The sequence below is a fragment of the Ascaphus truei genome, chromosome 7, assembly GCF_040206685.1.
Source record: "Ascaphus truei isolate aAscTru1 chromosome 7, aAscTru1.hap1, whole genome shotgun sequence".
Lineage (NCBI taxonomy): Eukaryota > Metazoa > Chordata > Amphibia > Anura > Ascaphidae > Ascaphus > Ascaphus truei.
This window is the reverse complement of record NC_134489.1, coordinates 21,128,163-21,148,937: the sequence shown is the minus strand read 5'-3', so window position 1 is coordinate 21,148,937 and position 20,775 is coordinate 21,128,163. Positions and strand designations below refer to the sequence as shown.

Here is a 20,775-nt window from a genome sequence, read left to right as displayed (position 1 = left end):
TTACTGCAAACAGTTGCGCGCTTCTTTAAGCACATTCCGGTACACTCTGTGTCACTATAACATGCTTATAGTTCCATGAATGTTGCCAGGAGATGCTGTTTCCATATCTTTCGTGAGAAACCCCCGTATTAAGTGGGAAGGGCACATTTACCTCTTGGTTTCCGCTCCAATTACATACCATCTTCTTTTAATAGTCAGCATATGTCTGTCTTCCTCTGGCAGGAGCACCATTTCACCATGGTGGAATACCACGTGCCCGTGTCTGCAGGAGGGGTGGCCAATATATTCGATCTCCTGGAATCCAACAAGACGGCTTTAAACATCATTCACTTTTCAGTCAGTCAAACGACCCTGGACGAGGTGAGACACTGTGAATTATCCCCCCCGGCCCATTCATTCCCTGAACAGTCAGGGCAATGGAAAGCCTTTATCATTTGGCGGCAAGCAGGCGGGCAAATGGTTTAGCCAAATGGAGTTTTAAGAAATAAATAAATATTAACAAATTAGAAAATGGAAGAATATTACGCACATCTTTTTATTTTTATTTTATTGCAGAATATTTGAACATTTGCACAAATACACATCCCTTCCCACCCTACTAAATGGGGAGAATATTCAAAATTTGAGGAATTTGGGGGGGGGGGGGGGGGGGGGTTTGTTGTGACTACAAATATTTAAGAGATTATTTTTTTCAAAAATTCAGAAAAATTCAATTCAGAAAACCTGACAATGGAATTTCGACCCATTCAACCATCTTTAGCAGCAAGTCCTGAACAAGCCGCTCTTTGCTAAATCTGCTGCTATTTCTGTGCAAGTTTTGCAGCTGGCAGATTATAATAGAACCATATTTATCGCGGATGCTTCAATAACACCATAAGTTACAAGCATTGAACACACTGCCAAATAGCTTCTGTGTCACTATAACACAGGGGTGGCCAACTCCGGTCCTCAAGGGCCGCCAACAGGTCTGGTTTTCAGGATATCCCTGCTTCAGCACAGGTGGCTCAGTCAAAGCCTGAGCCACTGATCGAGCCAGGGATATCCTGAAAACCTGACCTGTTGGTGGCCCTTGAGGACTGGAGTTGGCCAACGACTAAGCCACTGATTGAGCCAACTGTGCTGAAGCAGGGATACACTGAAAACCTGACCTGTTGGTCGCCCTCGAGGACTGGAGTTGCCTACCCCCTCCCATAACTGCTTTGTTTTCAGGTGTTATGTTTGCCACAAGAAGCTTAGCCAGACAAATGTAAACCGTTCCTAACAGTATATTAAAAACCCCACCCATGTTAACGCCCTAAATTCGTAGCTTTACCGCAATCTTGCACCTCTCACACTGGCCAGTACCCAACACACTTTATAATTGGAGGGCAACACCAATGTAATTTCATTGACGTTTCCTTTGCGTTTTCTTGTTTCCTTTCACTAGGTTTTCATCAACTTTGCCCAATCTCAGGGAAGTGCCGGTAATTCCACCGGTAACAGCCAAGAGTTCAGCCAGGTTGTCATAACCTAGAAAAGTCCCGACAGCTTGAATGTTGACTGAAGAATAATCAGGAATTCTCAGTGCAAGCACCTTTGTGCCAACACCTGTTATAAAAAGAACGTCACCTTATTTCAATGCAAATGCTGAATGCATTAACCTCTGGACTAGACGACATTTTTGTTTTAATGCTGAAGAGAACCGGACACTGTTTTCATTTACAATACACTAACATTGTAGATTTAAATCAAAAACTGAATAGAGAGATAACAGACTTTTTAAAGCATTTTTGTACATTTAGGACAAGAGACTTATCAGCAAACAGTCATAGAAATGCTAAATGGGTGACACAAAATACAGTCTACAACTGAGCCACTGATTGAGCCCACCTGTGCTGAAGCAGGGGTATCCTGAAAACCTGACCTGTTGGTGGCCCTTGAGGACTGGAGTTGGCCACTCCTGCAATAGACAGTGAAGCAGCAATGCAAAAATCTGTTTGAACATTTCACCTGCAGAGTTCTTTCAACTTCTTAAAACACATTTCAGATACGATTCAATGTGTTTCTGTATCGCATCTTATTGGTAAAAGTGCCACACAGAAGGTTAATAGAAGACGAAGCATTTGCTAATGTCATTTGCAAAAAGACATGTGTGGTTTTGTAGGACAGACTAGGGGTGCCAAATACATGTTAACCCTTCGGTCCAGAAACATGCAGCAAATTTGTAGCTCTTCAGTTGACCAGCAAATAAGAGTTACTCACAACATTCAAACCTTACTGGGCTTTAAATACAGAAGTTTTTGAGCCAAGAGAAATCAGGAGATGTTTTAATGGCCACTGTCCACAAGCCTTAACATCCAAAGCCCGTACCGTGCAGAAATGCACAATTAACAGAATGAAGAACTATATCCCAAAATAGGCATGTACAGTAATCAATAATTATTTACTCTGATCTTTTGATAAAACAAAAATAATGTTTACATTTAAGATAGCTTTTTTTTGAATAATGACTTTAAAACATTTCCCTACTTGTTACCTACCTCTAGGGCTTCGGTGTGCAAACTGGGGGGCGCGAGATTTTTCTGGGGGCGCGGGGCGGTTGCAGAGGCCCCGCGCTCTTCCCCAAGGCATTTAATTTAATGCCAGGGGATCGCGTGAGGCCTCTGCAACTCTCCACTTACCTTGATTCAGCCGGCTTTGTGATGCCGTGTGACGTCACATGACCCCCGCACACCGGAAAGCAAGGTGGGGGGGGCACGAGCACCGGGGGGGGGGGTCAGGCAGAGGCGCAGCGCGAATAGTTTGCGCACCCCTGCTCTAGGGTGTACTTTTGTGTATGTTTACTATACTGTGTAACACTTTTAGTGTAAAATTATTTTTAACTGCATTTTTGTTTTCGGATGAGAACCAGAGGTCCTCCCCCCCCCCCCCCCCGTACTGAACCACACTATTTTCATCTCAGGTGACCACCTGGTTCCTGAGTTATTAGGTTTAAATCTTCCTTCAGGGGAAACAAAATGGTTGCCAAAATCTTGAGCCAATACAAAGCCGTAACATTACCGGTTGCGGCTTTCTATGTGACGTCCATATAAATCCTGGAAGGGATACTGGAAATAAAAGGGATTTAATAAATACTGTGCCACGTAAGCAGCAATGATAAAATCCCTATATCGTTACAGGAAACCTACATTTTGTTGACCTTCAATTGTTTTGTGACTTCTTCCTGAAACCTTTCCATGAATGTGAAGGAAGGGATTTTGCAACTTTAATAATCATTTGTAGAATGTTCCGAGGAAAAGTTGGAATCAAATCGACAGCGACCCATGAAATGTAAAGACACGTTACAAGCACTTTGCACACACACAGAGAGTGATTTCTCTCTTGTGTTTTTTTTGTTTCAATTAAAATTGTGAGTGAGATGATGATGATACTACAGTATGTTGTAGGTTGGTGCTTACATGTATGGGTAACATATCATTTGTTTTAGGCTGCCTTTTCTAATACACTTGCTCAAATAAATCGAATCCAGGACAGCTGTGTATAGCAGGCTCTCTCTCTTTGTTTCCGGCCTATCAGTGATCGTGCAAAAACCCGAACTGGATCAACACTTAATAATAATCATAATAATCATAATAATAATGATGACTAACGTTTTGCTTTTGGTGTCACCAAGTTTCTTCTTTAATGCATCAAAAAATCAGCACACAGAGAAGAAAAGATAGCAGACAAACACGGTTATGTATGCACAATAGAGCAACGTTTCGAGGCCCCCTGGCCTTTGTCAGGCTTATACTGTATGCATCTTGCGGCGTGAATGCAGGATCATAGCACCTCTGGCTGAATTGTGTTAGACAGGGTGAGTGCTAGTTCATTCTATTTTTTTACAAGCAGACCCACCTCCTTCTCCAACACTCTGCTCACCCAAGCTTAGTTCCTGTTTACAAAGAGGGAATAAGTAAATCCAACTGATCGCTTATGGTCTTTTGCATTAATGGGAGTACACAACTCTTAGAATAATGTAAATCAAAGTCAGGGGATATTTCTGCTCTGTGAGCCTCAGACGAAAGTCTTTTTGACAATACAGTAGCATGTTAAATAGATGATTTCATTTCCTCTCTAATATGTCAAGTAAAAAGCACGTAGCTACCCAAGGGCATACCATGTGAGCAGCACAACAAAAACTATTTAATAGGGAGCAAATATGTTAATTTATGGATGATGTTAATTGTGCCATTTTTTTAATTGTTTAACAAAAAAAGTGATTTTTTTTTTCAAAGACAATAAAAAGTTTTGCAATAATACAGAGTTTGTGGTCTGTAAAGAAATTTGGATTACAGATCTAAAACCTAAAGCGAGATAGAGATATAAGGAAGTGAGAGAGGGGGGAGAGATCGAGGCAGGGAGAGAGAAAGGTGCGAGATGGGGCGAGGGGGAAGAGACTGGGGGTAAGAAAACGGGGGGAAGGGGAATGGAGGGGGGAAAGAAAAGGGTGGGGGGGGGAATGAGGGGGAACAAGGGGAGAAGAAGAGGAGAGGAGGAAAAAGGGGGGGAAGTGGCAGAAAGGAGAGATATATGAGGGAGAGAGGTGGAAAGAAATGGAGGAGAGAGAAGGGGTAAGGAGTGAGATTGGAGAGAGGGGAGGGGCGAGAGAGAAATGGGGAGGGAGGATAGAAATGGGGGATAGCGGGGGGAGAGATGGGGGAAGGAGGGGGGAAGGGAGGGGGAATGAGAATGGGGCAGAGAGGGAATAAGAGAGGGGAGGGAGATGGGGAGGAGGAGAGAAAGAGAGCGGAGAGGGGGGGAATAAGTGAGGGATGGAGGGGGAGAGTGGAGAGGACCCTACCTGCTGTCTTGGAGCCTCTTAGAGGCATGTGGAGGGGGCCTGCAGAGGTGTCTACTTTAGGGTGCCGATGGGAAGCCTCCCTTCCACTGGCCTACAGCATGCTGCCTCAGACACCCTCCTTGCAAGCTCCCTCGGTAACTTCCCCCAGCAGGTCCCATCTGCAGATCAGGTCGGTGTTCCCAGCAGAGGGCCCGGACCTCTTTACTCACCGGGCCCGGTAGACTCGTAGACAGATTTCCTGAGTCCCAGGACTAAAGTTACGACTGGGACCCCCCCCTTGTGGGCAGTCTTGCGAGGCCCCCCATTTCACACCTCGCAATTCTCCTCTATTTCCTCCGTCTTCCCATGTTTTTTTTCTACCCCGTCTCACCTCTCACTCTCCCCCACCTCCATCAATTACCCCACTCTCACTCAATCTCTGCCCCCCACCTCACATATATTTCTCTCACCTGAGTCTCACTCTTACTCCCTCCCACGCTCCTCTCACACTCGCCCCCACGTCAATTACCCCACTCTCACTCAATCCCCCCTCCTCACTCTCATTCCCTCCCTACAAAATACATTCCAAAATACCCTACCCCTCCAAATACGACAAAAAAAAATCCTCACCCCCAAATATATACAAAAAAAAACCAATACATATAACCCCCCCAAAAAAAATCCATATAAAAAAACCCCAATCATATAAAAAAAATCCATATAAAAAAAACCAATACATTTAACCCCCCAATACATATTTAAAAAAAAAAAAACAATACATATTTTAAAAAAAACAATACATATATAAACCTCCCCAATACATATACAGTTGTGTGAAAAAGAAAGTACACCCTCTTTGAATTCCATGGTTTTACATATCAGGACAAAATAACAATCATCTGTTACTTAGCAGGTCTTAAAATGAGGTAAATACAACCTCAGATGAACAACAACACATGACATATTACACTGTGTCATGATTTATTTAACAAAAATAAAGCCGAAATAGAGAAGCCATGTGTGAAAAACTAAGAACACCTTATGATTCAATAGCTTGTAGAACAACCTTTAGCAGCAATAACTTGAAGTAATTGTTTTCTGTATGACTTTATCAGTCTCTCACATCGTTGTGGAGGAATTTTGGCCCACTCTTCTTTACAACATTGCTTCAGTTCATTGAGGTTTGTGGGCATTTGTTTATGCACAGCTCACTTAAGGTCCAGCCACAGCATTTCAATTGGGTTGAGGTCTGGACTTTGACTGGGTCATTGCAACACCTTGATTCTTTTCCTTTTCAGCCATTCTGTTGTAGATTGTCTGGTGTGCTTGGGATCATTGTCCTGTTGCATGACCCAATTTCGACCAAGCTTTAACTGCCGGACAGATGGCCTCACATTTCACTCTAGAATACTTTGGTATACAGAGGAGTTCATGGTCGACTCAATGACTGCAAGGTTCCCAGGTCCTGTGGCTGCAAAACAAGCCCAAATCATCACCCCTCCACCACCGTGCTTGACAGTTGGTATGAGGTGTTTGTGCTGATATGCTGTGTTTGGTTTTCGCCAAACGTGGCGCGGTGCATTATGGCCAAACATCTCCACTTTGTTCTCGTCTGTCCAAAGGACATTGTTCCAGAAGTCTTGTGGTTTGTTCAGATGCAACTTGCAAACCTAAGCCGTGCTGCCATGTTCTTGTTAGAGAGAAGAGGCTTTCTCCTGGCAACCCTTCCAAATAAACCATACTTGTTCAGTCTTTTTCTAATTGTTCTGTCATGAACTTTAACATTTAACATGCTAATTGAGGCCTGTAGAGTCTGAGATGTAACTCTTGGGTATTTTGCAATTTCTCTGAGCATTGCACGGTCTGACCTTGGGGTGAATTTGCTGGGATGTCCACTCCTGGGAAGATTGGCAACTGTCGTGAATCTTTTTCACTTTTGAATAATCTTTCTCACTGTAGAATGATAGTCTTTAAATTGTTTGGAAATGGCCTTATACCCCTTCCCAGATTGATGGACAGCAACAATTGCTTCTCTAAGCTCATTGCTGATGTCTTTCCTCCTTGGCATTGTGTTAACACACACCTGAATGCTCCAGACCAGCAAACTGCTAAAGCTTTGGCTTTTATAGAGGGTGTCACACTTGCTGATGATCAATTAATCAAGGGCATTTGATTAACAGCACCTGTCTGCTACTTAGCATCTTAATTCCTATGGAAGCAGTAAGGGTGTACTTAGTTTTTCACACATAGCTTCTCCATTTTGGCTTTATTTTTGTTAAATAAATCATGACACGGTGTAATATGTCATGTGTTGTTGTTTATCTGAGGTTGTATTTACCTAATTTTAAGACCTGCTAAGGAACAGATGATTGTTATTATGTCCTGATATGTAAAACCATGGAATTCAAAGAGGGTGTACTTTCTTTTTCACACCACTGTATACAAAAAACAATACATATATACATATTTAAAAAACACAGACACATATATAAAAAAAAAACAATACATGTAACCCCCAATACATATTAAAAAAAAAACACATATTAAAAAAAAACCAATGCATATAAAAAACCTCCCCAATACATAAATAAAAAAAACTATACATATATAAAACCCAGATACATATAAAAAAAACAATACATATAAAACCACCCTAATATGCCAGCGCACGCCAGAAGCCAAGCCCAGCTTACTTCCGGTGCGGGCCCGGCGTAAGACAGTTAGTGAGTAGGGAGGTCCGCAGCTGGATGAGAGCCACGAGAGGTCGACCAAACTACTAATAATAGCGTGGCTCAGATTCAGAGGACCCCCGGATCTGATTCTGTTAAATAATAGTTATTAAAAATAAATGGGTAGGCGGGATTGCTGCTTTAAGTATTCACAGCGACACTTAAACCATCATCAGATAAGAAATGGAAAACTGGATGTAAATAATTGTAATTATGACTCTCTTCCTAACAATTGTAATTATTTTATTTTTATACCGTGCTGGTGGTACAAGCCATGCCGCTGGAAGTGGATGAAACTAGTTGCTTTAATATGATACTGTGTTTTAAACTGACATTATAATAATAATAATAATAGCATGTTCTTGTATAGGCACAGGGAGATAAAGTGACTTACCCAAGGTCACAAGGAACTGACACCGGGAATTGAACCAGGTTCCACTGCATCAAACAGTCAGTGTCGTTACTCACTGAGCCGCTCCTTCTCTTTGACATCAGAGATCTTCCTCCCGAGTTCACTGCGTTTACTATTCTACAAACCACAGTAATGTTCCACCATATATTCTACAGTACTTACAATTTGTCCTGTAAAATGAGAATTGCTTATTAAGAGGGTTTTTATCAAATCGTGTACAGATTCACCTTAAATTGGTGATAACATGTTAAAGGCGTAATCCAAGCAGGCGATTTAAAAAAAAAAATTTTTACATTTTTTTTTAAACAAATGATTGACATAGGGGGTCTCCGAAGCTGACCCCCGTTAATTTCAGCTCCGAGGATCCCCTGTTTCCCGAGATACACACCTCTGTAGGGGGGCGCCGGTATCTCTGCAAAGTTTAAAGCTTGCGAGTGACGCGGGCCGATAGGAAGCAGCACTGGATGAGGATCTGGGAAAGCAAAGTGTGGGTATAATTGCGAGATCGGCCTTTTCTGTCCCTCTCCAACAAAACATAGCTTCTCAAACCCTGTGAGGGAGACATTGGGATTTGTCTGGGAATACAAGGCTTAGTTGTAAATAGTGAAATAACTCACTCCTGGGGATACCTTACTCTGTAGAGAAGTAATCGAACTGTCTAACCCTACGGTTGAGATTCTGGCTCAGGTCTACTAATCTAAATATTCTTGCCCCTGACCAATACATAAGCGCATGTTTGGATAAACCTGGAATGAATTCCACGTTCCCCCACAGAGGTGTCATCAGGGATCTCCTTGAGGTTAGTTTATATTTGAATTTCAAAGTCTCCCATAATTGTAGGGCGTGGGCTATAGTGGGTAAAGTGTCTTGTAGTATCTCTTTGCTATTTTGGGGTACTCACTCAACCAAGAAGAGCAGGGGGTCTAGTGCTACCATGCCTGGTCTCCTATTATAAGGCCGCGTCCATGGATAGTGCTTGCGGGCGGAGGCGCGCTGATGCGTGCTTCCGCTCACCACTGAGCCCCTACAGCCGCAATGAGAGCGGCTTTAGTAGGGGTTCACCTGTGCTTCCGCAAGCGCGCTGAAGTCTAGGTCTTAGGAAAATTTTAAATCTTTGCGCTTGCCGTAGCGCAGGGCCGGTCACGTGAGCGGTTCGCCTCACTGGCCCGCCCCCCCGACACGCCCCCAGACGGCGCGCTGTCTAAGGCCAGGGGAAGCACCCGCTTTCCTCAGCCTCAGCGCGCCTCCGCCCGCCAACAATAACCATGGCCGAGGCCTAAGGCAGCATAAGCGGGGCAGTTAGTACAATGGCATAACAAACCAGAGCTTAGGGACTGGGTGATGCTGGAAGCATCCATAATCCACCCAACAAAACTAGATATGCTGATGTGGCTACCCCAAAAAAGCAAAGAATTCAAAGTCTTTTGTCCTCTTGGCTCATAAGCACAATAGGTAGATGCCAACATTAGGCAAAGGGAGCCCCTGCCCTGAAGACCTTACAATCTAAGTGGTATGTTGGAAGACTTACAGACACAGCAGGTGTGAAAGTGCAGTCAGGGTAGGTCAAGTGAATCTGCAGTTCATAATAGAGGAGCAAAAAAGGTTATGAGGTGCTTCTTTTAGGAGGTGCATTTTCAGCAGGGCTTTGTATGTGGAAAGTGAAGGTGCTTGATGAATACTGAGGGAAAGAGTGTTCCATAGGTAGGGAATGTTAAAAGTTGTGAATAAAAACACAAGTCTGAGGTTATATTTTGCAGAATCACAAATAAGTTTATTGCTTGTGCGGTGCACACGCAGAGGAGAGTTTCAAAATAAAACCCTCCCAAAGACATGGTAGCATACAGGCATTATTTATACACAAAATACTAAACCCACGCCCACTCTACAAGGTTGCGTGTCGTCACTACGTAAACGTAAAAGGTAAACAAACTTATGCACACGAACACATCGAGTTAAAGCATTATTATGGGAGGCATATTTAGAAATGAAATGACTCAGCTATATTCCTTATACAAGCCGGTGACTTTTACTCTACATATAGAACACATTGCCCCCCCCTCGGACAGTGCCTATCTGTCTCGTATTTTCATAACATTGGCACTGTGCTCTTCTTCTCAAGGTTTTGTCAGTTAGCTGCTTGGTTTATTCTCACTTGAAAGTTGAAAGCAAAAACCTCATTCAAAAACGTCCATCTCATAACCCGTTCACTCAGACAAAACCTAAGATGGATGCTGACTTAAAATGGTTGCATAGATCCCAGTGCTGTTATGTCAGACCTCCCCCTTACGTCATATTCTCACTTTGTCAGGAGAGATTAGTGAAAAAGGTTTTAAGACGGGATGGGGCTGTAGAGGTAAAAGGTGCAAAGATGAGACACCCGTGGGTTGATGAGTAGGGGTGTAACGCGAGATCAGAGTTGAGATATGGAGGCGCAGAGGAATATAAAGTCTTAAAGACAGAAGAATTTTGTAGTTACGGAAATGAATAGGAATCCACCAGAGAGCATTTAGAAAGTTAGAAGCAGATACATACGCGTCTAGAAGAGCAGGAGATTGGAGCAGCAGCATTTTGAATGGATTGTAAAGGAGAGGTGTGAGGCAGGGAGGCCAGATAAAAGAATGTTGCAGTAATCACTGCGGGAGAGAACATGGGCATGTATTAGTGATAGTGGAACATAGGAAGGGGCGTATGTTAGCAATATTGCGAAGGAAGAAATGGCAAGATTTAGCAACAGCGTTTATATGTGGGAGGAAGGAAAGAGTGAAAAATAACCACTAGGCAATGTGCTTATGGGACTGGGTGTATAGTAGTGTTGTTGACTATGATGAAGAAGGGAACAATGAAACTGTTTTGGGTGAGAAAATGAGAAGTTCTGCTTTAATTAACTGAGAAAAACCTTCCGCTCGCTCTTAGTTGTTTTAGATCAAGTTTGTACTTAAATACTTAAGTGCATAGGGAGAATAACGGCTTACATATAACAACTTGTTGTATGAGATAAAGTTCTCACACTAGGTCCCTTTTGTTGCACTCAAAGTACACATTTAGGGGCCTATGCAGAGAGCAGCGAATTTTAAAATTGGCGAATTTATTAAAAAGTAGCTTTTTTGGAGAGTTTTATTCTCCATATGCAGAAATGTGCGAATTCTGCTATGTTTAACATGAATGCGTGTGGCGAGTTTAAATTGGCGAGATGCGCGCTTCAGAAATGTGTAAAAAAAAAATTGCGCCTTTTTTTTCCCTTTGCAATGGCCGCGAGCGGCAGCTTCTTGCCAATTTTTTCTGGCGAGGCAATTTTATTGGCCATTTTATTGGCGCGAACAGCCGCTAGATGCCGTTCGCGCCTCTCTGCATTAGGATATTTTTAAAACTGGCGAGATGGAGGTTCTCGTCAGCCGCGAGGCGAGTTTTAGAAATAGAAAAGAAAAATTGGTGCGTTTTTCATAACTCGCCATTTTCGGCTGTTTTCTGCGCAATTTTCTCCAAAAAATGGCGAATTTCGAAATAGCGCTGCTCTCTGCATAGGCCCCTTAGTGTTATTTAAACATGGTGAATTCATCAGAATTAATCATTCTTTAAGACAGGATGTTCCAATACACCTTATATGTACCACTGACTAAAAAAATGAGGTGTACTATGAAAATAATAAAATTTTATTTCAACAAAGACTGGTGTATTATTTACAGTGTGGTTAAAACATAATTAAAATCCCCAAAGTGAGGAGCGTCTCAAAATTGCTGACCATTAGTGTTTCCCCAAGTCAGATGGGTATAGGTCATGCAACTTTAAGTAGTACCTTAAGGAATAGCAGTACAACCTCTCATTGGTAATAGCAGTAATAGCTACAGCAGTTATGTTATGCCATATGTTCTGCAAATAGATGTTTTGAAACCAGAGGGACACAAGCATTTACCAAACAAAAAAATGCAAGGTTAACTATTATAGCCCTTGTGTATGAAACTGAATAGTTCCAAACAGATATGAGTGCTTGAGCAGTGTGTCTACTACATACGTTTCATACACAAGGACTATAATAGTCAACCTTGCATTTTTTGTTTGGTAAATGCTTGTGTCCCTCTGGTTTCAAAACATCTATTTGCAGGACATATGGCATAACATTTCCACTGTAATACCTACCAATTCAGTGGATTATATGATATGTGATGCTGGTACTACAGTATGAGATTGATGTTTAGTATCTAACTTGTATTAACATGCTGCCTAATATGTATGAATACCAGAGAGGGGTTTAATTAGCAGCGATTGACCAACTTAAGGCGTGTCCCACATTCTATTGAGTTAGTGAAATAATTCTTCACTTATTTAACTCTGTCTCTATCCTAGACCCAAGTATTTGGACTAACTGCACCTTAAAGCTGCAGTTCAGGCTCCCGGTTTTTTTTTGTTTGTTTGTTTTTTTTACTTTAATAATTTCATGTGGGCAATCTCTACTTACCTAAAGAACTGCATAGCTGCCGGTCAATTCGTTCTCCGTCTATTGATCGGCGAAGTTTGGCGACATCTTTAGGAAAAAGGACAGCTATAGGAAAAAAAAAGGCTGGTTAAAATAGAATACAAGAAAATTGGTCTTTCAAAGTTGTTGTTTTTTAAAACAGAAAATGCTAAAAGTATTTTTTCTTACTACAGAACTGATTTATTAAAAAAAACACTCATGCAGGATATTGCTTGAACTGCACTTTAATATGCGGGGTTACAATCCAATTTATACTATTGCATCATAACTCTGTTTATAATAGTATTACAGCTATTACTGCTATTACTAATTAAAGGTTCTACTGCTATTCCTTAAGGTACTACTTAAAGTTGCATGACCTATACCCATCTGACTTGGGGAAACACTAATTGTCAGCAATTTTGAGACACTCCTCCCTTTGGGGATTTTAATTATGTTTTAACCACACTGTGAATAATACACCAGTCTTTGTTGAAATAATTTTTTATTCTTTACATAGTACACATCATTTTTCCAGTCAGTGGTACATACAAGGTGTATTGGAACATCCTGTCTTAAAGAATTATTCATTCTGAAGAATTCATCATGTTTAAATAACACTAAATGTGTACTTTGAGTGCAACGAAAGGGGCCTAGTGTGAGAACTTTATCTCATACAACAAGTTGTTATATGAAGTTCTTCCTTAGCCATGTTAAACTTGAGGTTTCGCAGGGGCATCCAGTCAGAGATTGAATAGGCACTCTGTAATTTTTGATAGTACTTCAGGTGTAAAGTCAGGTGTAGATAAATATAGTTGTGTATCTGCATAGAGATGATAGGTGAATTCAAAGGAGTCAATGAGGTCACACAACGAAAGTGTAGATAGAGAGAAAAGTAAGGGGCCTAGAATAGAGCGTTGAGGTACATCTACTGAGTTTTCCATAGAGATTGAGGAGGAGCTGGCATAAGAGTTACTGAGGGAAAGGTGCGAGAGGTAGGAGAACCAAGAAAGGGCAGTGCCATGGATGCGAAGAGAGGGAATAATGTGTAGGAGAAGACTGGTGAACAGTATCGAAAGCTGGGTCAAAAAGTCATGTACTTTTGTTATATAGAGAGTGCAATCCATAGATCACATGAAGAAGAAAGAGAAGCAGGGGATAAATATCAGGTTGGATACTGCAGATGAGAGGGTTGCTAGTCGAGAATGAGAGCAAATGGGGATATGGTAGGGGCCAGGGTTGGGAGAAATGTCTCCGGCATCCAAGAGAAGAAGGAGGCATAGGGACAGGGGGTGTTACACACGCTCTTATGAGAAGAGGACCTAGGTGGCAGAAGTGAGCACAAAACGCAGTGGAGTTCATGAGTGTGAAGAAGGGGAGATGGAAGGAGAGGAGGAGATGTGTATATAATAAGGAGAGCTTTGTCAATCACTAATATTTAAACCATCAGCCGATTACCCTTTTTTTTTTTGCATTTTATTCTTTCAACTACTTTATTCTTGCCCTTTCCAACGTCGCTTTTAATTTTAAACCCCGATGCTTTGTCCAGGAGATAGAAGCATTTAAATAGGAAGCTCTCCCCGGGGCCCAGTGCCGTATAAAAAGGTTACCATGGTAACCACAGAAACTACAGATTAGGAAAATCATGATTTTTAACAGACAAAAAAAATACTATCATCATGAGTTAAACTCACATAGGCTTCTGGGGGTATTTTTTTTTAAACCTATTAATCATCTATTGGTCCATTTTTATCCCTGGGGGGCAGCAGCCTAACAGGAGCACCCTCGTACGTTGTATTTACAACTTCTTACGTCCTGGGCTCAGTACCAATGCAAATCTGCCCATTATTTCTCCTTTTCTTAGCATCAAGAAACACATCGGCCCAGGAGGGGCGTAAAACAGAGCCTAAAAACCTAGTGTCAAATAAGAATACAGAAGGAGCAAAGCAGAGAAAATCTGCCACCAGTGCCCAAGGGCTAAAAAGCGTAGGTTCAATGTCCTTAGTATGGATACCACACGTATGAGGCACTAGAGTAAGCAAAGAAACAGTTCTCAGCGGACAACATAACGCAGGTTGGGGGGAGGGGTGATAAGGGGTGACATTGAGAATCGCCGACTGTCTTCAATGAGAACAAAGGAAAAACACTCCAACGCACAGCCTAATCTATTTTGATTAATATATGAGATTTGTTTCATTTTTTTCTTTTTTGTTGTATATCAGATGTTTAGTCATATGTTTCCCAGTGTGCTATATGTATATTTTCTTTTTCGTGGGTACATTAAGTTATTTGGTTGTTGTTAGATGTCTTAATAAAGTTTGATGCTATGGGGAGCATGTTAGGGCTCCCCCTAGCCAATATTGCATATGTGGGTAGGCCACCACTGACGCGCGCGCATCCCATTTTGCTCCCGACCTGTCAGTACACTCGCGTCACTTTTTTTTTACCCTGGACTAGCATCGACAGATAGGTTCCTCTTCCGCTTCACTGCTTTGCAGTGCGGGAGGAGACCATGGTCGAGCTGTCCGAGGATGTGCCCGTATCTCCTGCACTACAGGGAGGATGCGGGTCGGTTGCCATGACGGGGGCGCATTGCGTCTGACGTCACTGCGCTTGGGGGCGTATCCATTTGAGGGCAATTTTTGGCGTGAATAGGGTAAACCCAAACAGTATTTAAAGGCTGGCATAGGGTGAACATATGACTCCTTGATAAAGTACCACCAGGTACGAAACGCGTAGGAGGGTACTTACCTCCGCTTTTTTAAACATGGATCAATAAAAGAATATATTTTTATCAGTTTTGTTTGGTGTGGGACCCACTCTATTTCTGGCTGTGCGTTGGAGTGTTTTTCCTTGGGATTTCCCTTCATTCTCCTGGTTGCACGCTTATCAAGATTCACAGGACTGGGGCAATACTAATTGTGAGTACATTATCCTTTACTTACTTGAGGACTCTCCCAATGAGGCTTTAGGTCTGATTTTCTTCAATCTCAGCCTTTAACCTTCAGGGACAGAGATATCCTATTATTGGTATATGAAGTGCTATGATTACGATTACATACCTCACTAGCCCCAGTACCTATCCTTTGCATCTTCCTAAAGGACTTATATCATTTCTCAAGATTGGATATAAATGTTGGAGCGCATATCACTAATCTACTCTTCAATGAGAACAGCCTGGCTAATGCTACGTCACCCTCAACCCACTCTGCCAATGAAGTACCTGCTATCACGCTGCTTGTATCCAGTGCATCCACGCTGAAGGGGAGATAATCCACCGGAATGAGTGCCTCCAACTGTGTGTATGTAAGAATCCACGTGCAACCAGCAGGAGTAACTGGAACAACGAAGGGAAGGAGTGGTGCACTGAGGTAAGTAGAAAAAAACAAACGCAGCTCTAACAAAAACGACTATTTATTGAAAAAAGGGACAAACATCACGAAGCTAGAAACCTCTGACGCGTTTTATCCCACGGGGGACTTTGTCAAAGAGTAAGAATACAACCTGAAGTATGCTATAGACACTAACGGCTAGAATGGGAAATAATGGCTTAGCCACTGATTGAGCCACCTGTGCTGACGCAGGGATATCCTGAAAACCTGACCTGTTGGTGGCTCTGGAGTACTGGAGTTGAGTACCCCTGGCATAGTTCATAGATCCTGACTGACAACTTCAAAGAAAAACAGATCACCTGTGATTCCCCCCCCCCCCTGCAAATATTTTAACCCCTTTTTGTAATGGTGAAGGGGTACCCAGGCCATAAATAAAGGTATTATGCCCGGTTGCGTGCCCCTGAGCCATATTGGTGAATTGTGAGTGTCAGCTCTTCAACCCAATTGTGTTATATAACTGCTTGTATAATAATGATGTATGCGGTTTTACTGTTCCAGGAGTGCCAACCAGCGGGATGCGCCAGGCGTGAGCGTCTGGGATGATTTTACGGGAAAATGTTGTCAGGGTGTGTTTGGGTAGAAGGGGGCCCGTGTTGCGGGTTACCCGAAACATGCACTCAGGAATCCCCTCAGATTCCTGAGGAAATGAGGAACACAGACCACCGGTTAAAATTCATCCTAGAACGCAGTTTGCAGCTCACCGCCAAATCCCCCTGCTTCAGCACAAACTAGATCAGTACAACCGGGCAGGGAACTGGGTTACATTCCAGGTCCCAGGATATGCCCAAATCCCAGGACCCAGTGAGGGGTTCCGTAACTCTCTCACCAGGGATAAGGTGCAGAGTTGTAGGGGTTACATTTTAAGTTAAAGCGTTGAGTGTCAGCTCTGAATTGTGTGTGTGTCCCGCACCAGGGATAAGGTGGCAAGGATCTTATCATGAGTTACACTGTATATGTCTCCCCCAGTTATGTATCAGTTATAGGCCTTATAAAAAAATTGAAGAATTAAAGTTACCCTAGCTTAACTGTCTTAAACATGATAGACAGAAGGGGGATTTTCCTTAATTTAGTCCAGAACAGGAGGTAACACTTAGGGTGTAATACTGGGCTTTAAACTGCATGGCAGGAAACTTCAAGGAGTAAGCAATGCATAATTTAGACTTCTGAGCCCCCCTGCTGATTTGGTTCCCGTGTCTGGAAACAGCTCCCAGGTCAAAAGATTAGCCAAGTAGGGTGTTAAGGGAGGAGGGATAGATGCCTGCACCTCCATCTTAGCAGATGTCCAGCTGTGCAGCTAGGGCAGACAAGATGGTGGAGCCAGGTGAGGGAGGCGTGGTCTGGTATGCTAAGCGGGGAAGGGCCAGGTTCGCACATGCTCAGTTGCTATACTGAAGCTCTCTGCCAGGGTCTATAGAGACTGGCAGAACTCTGCTATAGGTGAGATGATTGGTTCCCACGCAAAAGATTGGCTGCACATGATACAGATAGGTTTTTGGTGTTTTTAAAAAGCCCGGCGCAGCCAGTCACAGGTTAATTCCATCTTGTAAGAAGTTCCATCAGATTCATCTGAGCTACAGCATGCGGTGCAAAGGTCATAACATCGTAACTAAGGATTGCACCCTGCTTCAAAAGTTCGTTAGAACTAAGGATTGCACCCTGCTTCAAAAGTTCGTTAGAACTAAGGATTGGCAAACGAATCCTGCAAAATGAAAAGTTTACTTTTGGCAGAGATACAGGGGTTGCCGCTAGCGCCCCTAGCCAAGGACTAATACACGGCTCTTTTTGCGCATCAACCCCACGTCTGGGAATTGATGCCTAGAGACTTGATTTCTGATGATTTCGTTCCGTGGACATTTTATTTCATTTTGCCCCATGCCAGTAAGTGTTTATTTGTGATAATTTTGTAAATTCAAGCTGTGTGTGTTCTTTATGTGAATAAATACAATTTATTTTATTTTATGCTTTATTCAATCAAAGGATCCAGATGGTAAAGTGTTAATAAGCTTGGTCTCCTGTGACACTTTTCAGCTTTTGCGGCCAGCAATGTATTACTCTGCAGTCAGCTGCGGACCTCACTGGCAGAACATTGGTTAATGAAGGGGTGGCCGACTTCAGTCCTCAAGGGCCAGGTTTTCAGGATATCCCAGCTTCAGCACAGGTGGCTCAGCCATGATGACAGAGCCACCTGTGCAGAAGCAGGGATGTGCCTAATACCTGTCCTGTTGGTGGCCCTTGAGGATTGGAGTTGGCGACCACTGGGTTAATGTGCATTTGTGCAGCTGGTGAAACACAACAGAGATCAGAGCCAAGCTGCTGTTGGTACATTTTACTGACAGCTGTTTTTGTGGATTTTTATGAAGCAATTTCTGTTATTTTGCACCTGAACAGCCTTTTATCCTTAAGTTCCTGCAAAGAACAACTCGATCTCTGAATCGCATTTGCTTCCAGATTTATGGCAAGATGCTTCATTTGTTCGAGACATGAAATGTCAGTGGATTAATTATAAATTGCATCTACCACTGACACGCTTATGTTTGGTTAGGAGTGTTCCTAACCGAACCCCGAAAAAAAAGAAAAATGTTCTTATAACCATTTTATGCGCTTCAGTAATTACACTATACACACCGAGAAAGAGGATTTCTGCAGAGGTATCTTTACCGACAGCCCAAGATAAAAAACTAAGGGAATAGATTGAACTCCAAAGCATTAGCAGAAGAAAGAAAAAATAGCCAGGGTTATATCAGTGACAGAGTCAAAATGATAAATGGCATCAACTATATCTGAGAAACACAGAATCAATGCACTTCATCTTTTTCCATAAAACAAAGAAGAAGAAAAAGAGGGGGAAGATAGCCACGCAGGGCAAGAAAACATATAAATAGTAAGGTCAAAAGCATGAACTGACGGGTAATATTCAGAATCTCATAATATCATTTTGTCTCTTGCGTCTAACCCATTTTTCATTTCTGCATTCGGCAAACAGAAGTCATGGAAACTACAGGTTACATCAAGGGTGAGCAACTCCAGTCCTCAAGGGCCACAAACAGGTCAGGTTTTCAGGATATCCCTGCTTCAGCACAGGTGGCTCAATCAGTGGCTCGGTCAACTACAGGTGTTTTTTTTCTTCAAAAAACGTCCTATTGTAAAACGGGTGCAAAAAAAACAGCACCTTCGGTTCGGCTGCTTATGAACACACTGTCTCTTTTAGCTTCCCTTCAGTTTTTACATGGATCCCCTAGATCAGTGATTTTCAACAGGGTTTCCTAGGAACCCTTGGGTTCCCCCGGGCATCACTAAAGGGTTTTCAGGTCATTCCAAAATTGTACCAAATATATAAGAATTGCCTATACATCTAATCTCAGACATGCTATTAGAGAGGGTTGGGATTCCTCAGAATTCGACAATATAATTATAGGGGTTCCTTAACCAAAAAAAAAAAGGTTAAAAATCACTGCCCTATGGTTGCAGAGTTACAGTTTGTACAGCTGAAGAACCGGAGAAGAACTGCCTTGATTTTAGTCTTGGGGACCCCCAGGCCCCCCGAGTAACTTCCCAGTGAAGTTATCACTGCCCCTCCAGTGCAAACATTTTGGCCGTTTAAATCTTGCGCGGGACAATGAGAAGCCGCAACGTCAGCTTTCTACTGAACCGCCATTTAAACCACCTGGAGAAACCAGGAAGCCATACTGGTAACTGCAACGGTAAGTACTGTATAATGGGTACCGGAGGTCCCTAGAGCTGAAATGAACACTGTTCAGCTCCAAAAGACCCCACAATTCCCAAACTGTAAAAAAAAAAGTTGGGTTCTGGTAGGGGTAATTACTGCTTTAATTAAAATCATACAATGAAGTCCATAAACAAAAAAAATCACTTATTGTTAACAGAAGTCTGAATCCTTCCATAAAGCAGCATCACACGCCCATCATGTTCCCAAAGCGATTCCCTTCAGTACTATTCCAGCTTTTACTTTGTCCTTTTCCAGCTCAGAGGTTCTGTAATACAGTCCGGTTTTACCTCCGCAACCTGCTCACTAATCTCATTTACTCTGTCAACTAATACCCTCTCATGAAATGTGCCAGCAACGTACTGTTTTCTGTATATAGTCCTGAATCACCATGGAGCTGGTGCAAAACAACAACATGTTATGTGCTTTTTTCCCCGTTACGACTACAGTATATCATATGTTCCATGGATCCAGCCTTTATCACGGTAAACACGCACATTTTCTCTGGTAAAAGGCAGTGATTATTCTACTCGATTCAGTTATTTTTGTCTTTAATGTAACAATATTATTAGAAACATGCAATTTTATGGCAGAACCACTTTGTCCACCGAGTCTGCCCATTTTCCTATCAATAGGGAGGAGGAGGGAGAGGGAGGAGGGGGGGGGGGGAAAGGAGAGGGAGAAGGGGGGAAGGTGAGGGAGAGGGGGGAAGGAGAGGGAGGGGGGGAAAGGAGAGGAAGGGAGGGGGGAAAGGAGAGGTAGGGAGGGGGAAAGGAGAGAAAGGGAGGAGGTAAAGGAGAGGAAGGGGGGAGGAGGAGAGGGAGGGGGAGGAGGAGAGGGAGGGGGGAGGAGAGGGAGGGGGGAGGAGAGGGGTGGAGGAGGAGAGGGAGGGGGGGAAGGAGAGGGAGGGGAAAGGGGAGGATGGGAAAGGAGAGGGAGGGGTGGAAAGGAGAGGGAGGGGTGGAAAGGAGATGGAGGAAGAAGAGGGAGGGGAAAGGAGAGGAGGAGCGGGGGGAAGGAGAGGGGGGAAAGGAGAGGGAGAGGGGGGGAAGGTGAGGGAGAGGGGAGAAGGTGAGGGAGAGGGGGGAAGGAGGGGGGAAAGGAGAGGGAGGGGGGGAAGGAGAGGAGGGGAAAGGGGAGGATGGGAAAGGAGAGGGAGGGGTGGAAAGGAGAGGGAGGGGTGGAAAGGAGATGGAGGAAGAAGAGGGAGGGGGAAAGGAGAGGAGGAGCGGGGGAAGGAGAGGGGGGAAAGGAGAGGGAGAGGGGG

General features: G+C 43.2%; 2 protein-coding genes across 2 annotated transcripts in view; both read left to right on the top strand.

Annotated features, from left to right (window-relative positions):
• ABCA12 (ATP binding cassette subfamily A member 12) overlaps positions 1-4,278 on the top strand; it is a 159,451-nt gene extending 155,173 nt beyond the window's left edge. Inside the window, exons 57-58 of the mRNA XM_075607232.1 lie at positions 223-360; positions 1,427-4,278. Coding sequence (XP_075463347.1) covers positions 223-360; positions 1,427-1,513 — 225 coding nt within the window. The 3' untranslated portion in view covers positions 1,514-4,278. The remainder of the gene's footprint in view (positions 1-222; positions 361-1,426) is intronic.
• A 12,814-nt stretch (positions 4,279-17,092) lies between these two features.
• BARD1 (BRCA1 associated RING domain 1) overlaps positions 17,093-20,775 on the top strand; it is a 26,903-nt gene continuing 23,220 nt past the window's right edge. The window contains exons 1-2 of the mRNA XM_075609969.1: positions 17,093-17,105; positions 18,188-18,321. Coding sequence (XP_075466084.1) covers positions 17,093-17,105; positions 18,188-18,321 — 147 coding nt within the window. The remainder of the gene's footprint in view (positions 17,106-18,187; positions 18,322-20,775) is intronic.